Genomic DNA, 5,671 nt, shown 5'->3' with positions numbered 1-5,671 from the left:
GTTAACCTGTATTTCTGTAACAGCCAGGTTTTCCTAGTGGTGGAGGTGAGCTCCTTGGAGGTCTACCCCCCATCCTCTGCCAAGAATGGCAGCCTCCGGTATTAGACCCATTGCACTGGGCCAGGAAGAGGCTGTATAGCTACAGGGGCACTAAGACATCTGAGTTATGCTCCACAATTACAGGAGAAAAAAGGTTTTTGATATTTATTTGGCCTGTCAGGACCCATTATGCTGTTATCTGTTACTGTAATGGATCTTACCAAGCTTCTCCTGTACCTCATCAGCCCTGGCCCTGGCCCTGTGCAGTAGTGTAGCTGATAGGAATGTTACACATTTTTATATTGCATCAGTTACAAATCTTTTTACAAGGAGTTTCTAATGCTGTAAAACTGTTTTTCAACTGATCTAACTTAAACCTCGCTTCATCTTGCAGATTTTAGGTGATGGGCTTCAAATACTTCATAGTAATCGTGAGAGCTTCTTAGAGACTATCACAGAGAAATTCTTTTTCTGCAGGACAGCTAATTCTGTTGTTGGCAGTAGTCATAGTTTGTTTTAAAGCAAAGGAGTATGTGCTTTGATAATATATGCTTTACTGTAACAAAATGGGGAAAAAAAGGAAGAAAATTTAGTAGAATTGTATGAGTTCACTCATACAGTGAATAACACCATTCACTCATGCATTGAAAAACAAATACGTGAAACGAAGATAAATGCCTTCTTTTTGCTATAGGTTCTTTGGGCTTTAAATGTGCAACAGCTTTAAGTATACTGTGCCTTTTTTCACATAAGACTACTTTACCTTACTTTGAGCAGTCTGGATGTTTGTGCCAGCTCCAGAAAACTGAATACTCACGCCCAACTGAAAACTCAAAGGATTCATATGGAAAATGTATTTTACTACTGATTTTCATCCCACCTTGACAAGAAACAGTAATGCTGAGCTGTTATTGAAACTGAAGATAGTCCAGACATTAATACAAAGAAGAATGAGAGGACCTTGGTGTATGTCCTGGCTTGCAAGAAACATGCTCTGCCTTCAGTGATACAAGCCAATTTTTTTTAATGGCTATAATTTTGTTACTGCTGACTTATTGGATCTCCTGTGTGAGAAAATTGCACCATCCATTTTGAATGGCTTGATGATTAAAACCCTAGCTAAACCAAAGAATAGGAGCGTAGGAGTTCTGACCAGACAATACTTTTAAAATTTGATTCTTAGTTGGTTAGTAAGGAATTCCTAGTGCTGGAATTACCTTAAATACCACCTCAAACTCTAGTCTTTGCTTACTGTCTCATCACTGGCATCCCTACTGTTCTTTCTGGGACTTGAGTTTTCCCTATGTTCTTATTCGTTTTTTTTCTTAACTGCAATACTAGTCTTTAAACACCCACAACACCTGGAAGAATAGAGAGAAAACTGCTATCAATGCAAACGTGTACAAAAGATTTATTGTAAACAAAATACTTCTGTGCAAACAGTTAGGAAAATAGTCTTCTGTTCTTTAGAAATGGCACGTGACTTTTTTAAAATGTCAAAGCCACCAAACCTACTCTGTAGGTACTTCATGCAGTAACAGAGCACAGATGAATTGGTCCACTCAGCAAGGTATGATTTTTTTTTTTTTTCTTGCAGTGTGGACCTCATCTCTGAGGCTTACTGTTGACTCTTAAGCAAGACCTATTTTTTTTTAATGTCTCTGAAGTAGGAAGATTGATAACGACCAAACAAAACAAAACCAGAGCTGTAGCAGCATGAGGACTGCCTCTGTTGGCTTCTCAGGCCCTTGGTGTGTGATCCCCAGCCAGTATTTGTCATGTGAAACTCCTCAGCATGGGTCCTTATTCGTCCTGGACACTGTACTCTCGTCTTAGCTCAGGCTGTAAAATTCACGCACGGGGTGTTCCTCTAGCCTGTCAAATTCATTAAGGCGGAAGTGAGTTGCCAGTTTGTTCACCATTCTCTTCAGGGTGGCAGAGGCTGCAATGACTTGAAAGATTAGGAAGAGGGCAAAGATGATATTGACTGATCTTTCCAGTGGCAGGATTTTCAAACCTTCGTTACAAAGCAAGAAGAGAATTATAGGTAACTGCAGGAGGAGAGTCAGGAGCCAAAACCCAGCCAGCTCAGGGACCTGTAACAGGGAGATATCACCTTTTAAAAACTGGCAGCTGGGGATGAAAAAACACAAAACCAGTAACTTTTAATCTTCTAAAACACAGGAAATAATGTGAAATGGCAAAGTGAGGCGGCTTAATATTTCTGTATACCATGGTTTTAACAGTGCTTGTATTTTCTGAAAAACAGTTTTGGGGAGTGAGAGGGGTCCCCTCTGAGGGTGGACTTCTTCGAGTCCACAGAAGTTAATGGAAGTTGGTGCCAAGGTAATACAAGATGCAGGCTGTAAATCAGAAATAACCTCAACTTACAATCTCTTGAATGAACTGTCACGCCATTTTAATTATGTTCAACTGCAGAAAGCTCTCCTACACAAAGTAACATGTATGTGTAGTAACATACCTTCTCCTGCAGGTTGCCGATGTATCCCAGGTACAGTCGAATGATCTCTATTAGGGAGGCTAGGATCATGACTGTGACCAGAATGAACTTGTAGTAATCCGACAGGACTGCATACTAGAGGGAAGAAGAGAGTAGAATTTTCTGCCGTGCTGTTTCATAGTATGTCATCTGTGGTTAAATGAAAAAACTGTATGCTACTGTAAGTTTACAGTGTTGTATTGGCTTTCAAATCCTCCTGAGCCTCCAGTTTCAAGCAAATCCCAAATAAACCTACTAAATTCTAACGTCAGTGAGCACCATCTCTGTACAGGGAGGTGTTTGCTCAGAAACATCACACTTACAAACAACTACTTTCCTTCAGGACTTACCTTCAGCTGGAGCATGACAACACTGCTGAGCCACCAAAACGGGAAAAAATAAACGTTGAAATAGAGGGACATCTGTAGTGGTAAGCTGGAAACTATTTCACTATCTGTAGATAAACAGAAGCTTTTATCACTCCTAGTTTGTACCATAGTTCAGACAGAAAGATTATGTTCCATCTTAGCTTCAAGCAAGAGCATTAACACCTTTCTGAATCAAGTTAAATGTTAAGAAAAGGAATTTCACATATCAAGAAGAAGAACTACCCTATCTTAGGCTACAGTATTTTCTGGAATCTAAGGTAACTTCCAGTATACAGGATACAGAAATTTTATTGCTTAATTGTAAATTCAAGCTGTGTGTCTGATTGTGGAGTAAGCCATAAGCTACTACCTAATCAGTCTGACTGATGGGCTTAGCTCAAGTATTGCTGTACACTGATACTGCAGAAATATTAAGTGGTAATTTTTATTGCTGTTCTTAAGAGAATGGTCGAAGTTGAAATAAGTAAATACATGATTATCCTCGTTTTGTAGATGATCTTGTGTAGGGACTTAATGCTAGAGAGCAGAAACCCATTAATGCTTTTAGTTCTTGAGTTAAGAATTTCAAATTCATGTCAAACTAAAACTTAGTCATTAAAGACTGTATCAACACACTTTGTTCTCTTCAATGTAAAGAACAGTAAATATTGAACTCTGCAGGCTGTAAATTCTATATTTACCATTTAATTATAGATTTAAAAGATTAGACTGAAAACAAGGAGAAATTTAAAAGGTCATTCCAAGGGAATTGTTCATTTTAATGGGTGAAGTTTTATTGCCATGGTCAACTGATACTGCAACCCATTTACTTCCATTACCAGCAATCCCATTTTTAACATTTTCCCCAAATGTAGACACATTTCCTCACTTGATTAGTGAAGCTAAACTCTAACTAAGAAGCACTAACTAAAAACTAAGCAAGTTTAGAAAGTATTTGTTGTGACCTGTTGATTTGTATTCAAGTTTTCTGTCTGCTACAATTATGACATTAATTGAAACTCAGACTGACAGCTACACTTCTTTGCTTCCAGACTCAGAACCACCTCTCTTCTGATATTACTGTCTCATTACGTATCTTCCAATCATTTTCATACCTGTCTTTGTTCCACCTCAGTCTGGCATCCCTGTTTCCATTCCAGCAACATGCAGCCTGGTACAGTCTGTTCCAGAAGTCTTTATGATAGTTGCAGAAGTATTCATGGTAGCTACTACACTAGGTGGGAAGGGATGAGGATTTGGGAGTAGAACTAGGACAGACCTTAAGGGTAGGGTGTGAGGGGCAGGAATTTGTACTGAAATAGAAAGTGCAAGACAACCAATATCCTTGTTTAATAATCCCTTTTTTAAGCATCAGCGCTTTGCTACAATCTACAAATGAATGAAAATCTATAGGTACTTCAGTTTCACTATCTACCTGAATTTGTTCCAGCTGTCCTAATGAATGTACCTCTTCAAGCTTTGGGTATCTTGTGTCCAAACTGTGCAGGGGTACTGACCTTACACCAGTAACTCAGTTGTTTTATTTGTTCTTGTTGTTCCCTATAAATCCTTTATACTTTATTTTGGAGGTCTGAGTATCTGGTGTGTGAGTAACAATGGATTTTACCTGTAGTATTTCACATGCACGCTCTCCCAGTGCTGTTAAGGTGGGTGTAAGTATCCTGTATAACTGACTTTAAATCATCCTGTTGAGTATTTTAAGAGTCCAGGAAACCAGCCCTAAGCCTACAGCACGTTAAGTGTGGGGTGATGCTGAAACTCTGCTTGCTCTACTCCAGAAAATATTCACTAAACCACGCCAGATTATTGGCGGTGAAACCAGATCTCGTGTACAGGGCATCTCCACTTTCCACCAGCGTTGCCCGGGCTTGGAGGAGAGCGATGGGGCTCCCCTCCATGCTGGGGCCACCAGCTCCGCCATCCCGCCCCTACGCAATTTTTGGGACAGCGGCGCCTTCCCCTCACCGCCCACAACCGCCCCAACGGCCGCCAGGCGCCGCTTGGCGCCGCCATCTTGGTTGCTGGCAAGCGCTCCCCGCCCGCCCCGGTAGCCGCCGCCGCCATGTTTGTTGCGGGCAGGCCGCTTACCTGCGCGCTCTCCCGGGAGCGGCGGGGCGGCGCCGCGGCTGTCGGTGAAGACGGTGCGGCTGAAGGAGCCCAGCCGCCGCCTCAGCGGCTCGGGCAGCGACATGTTGCGAGGCAGCGGCTTGTCGCGACTCCGCCGTCGCCCTGGCGACGGGGCGGGGGTGCGCAGGCGCGGTGGCGGCCGCCGCGCTCCTGCTGAGAGCGTGTGGTGCGATTTTGGAGCTGTTCGTGCTCAAAGTCAATGTCCGTGAGGCTCGTTTTGTGACACCATCATCAGGGTTGGAGAAGACCCCCCCAGATCATCTGGCCCAACCATCACCCTACCACCAGTGTCACCACTAAACCATGTCCCCAAGCACCACGTCCAAACTTCCCTTGAACGCCCCCAGGGATGGTGACTCCACCACCTCCCTGGGCAACCTGTCCCAGCGCCTGGCTATTTCTGAGGAGAAATGTCTCCTAATTTACAACCTGAGCCTCCCCTGGTGCAAATTGAGGCAATTCCCTCTAGTTTTATCACTAGGTACCTGCAAGAAGAGGCTGACCCTCAGCTCTCCACAAAATGCCCTCTCCTCGAGGCTGCCTCTCTCTGTCACTAATAAAAGCAGCAGTGCAGACTTTTTATTCCAGGTAGGTTTTGTCCCTTATGGGATGCCCT

At 42.9% G+C, this 5,671-nt stretch overlaps 1 protein-coding gene across 1 annotated transcript; it reads right to left on the bottom strand.

The window, feature by feature from the left end:
• Positions 1-1,438: 1,438 nt before the first annotated feature.
• On the bottom strand, positions 1,439-5,140 carry TMEM17 (transmembrane protein 17). Its single transcript, XM_082755620.1, has 4 exons — positions 5,017-5,140; positions 2,890-2,993; positions 2,522-2,635; positions 1,439-2,135 (listed from the first exon to the last, which is right to left on the bottom strand). Exons 1-4 carry the CDS (start codon positions 5,117-5,119, stop codon positions 1,872-1,874), a joined length of 585 nt encoding a protein of 194 aa, XP_082611746.1. The 5' UTR covers positions 5,120-5,140; the 3' UTR covers positions 1,439-1,871.
• Between the last annotated feature and the right edge of the window lie 531 nt (positions 5,141-5,671).

The sequence above is a fragment of the Aythya marila genome (genome assembly GCF_965140915.1).
Source record: "Aythya marila genome assembly, chromosome: 3".
In the NCBI taxonomy this organism is placed as follows: Eukaryota; Metazoa; Chordata; class Aves; order Anseriformes; family Anatidae; genus Aythya; species Aythya marila.
This window is presented reverse-complemented; position numbering and strand designations above follow the sequence as displayed.

What these genes read in the sequence shown, in the direction of transcription:
- TMEM17 (XM_082755620.1), bottom strand. Translation starts at nt 5,119, where the DNA reads ATGTCGCTGCCCGAGCCGCTGAGGCGGCGGCTGGGCTCCTTCAGCCGC. An exon ending in GCTCCCGGGAGAGCGCGCAG is followed by an intron (nt 2,994 to 5,016) that starts GTAAGCGGCCTG and finishes GTTTATCTACAG; the next exon opens with ATAGTGAAATAGTTTCCAGC. An exon ending in TTGTCATGCTCCAGCTGAAG is followed by an intron (nt 2,636 to 2,889) that starts GTAAGTCCTGAA and finishes TCTTCCCTCTAG; the next exon opens with TATGCAGTCCTGTCGGATTA.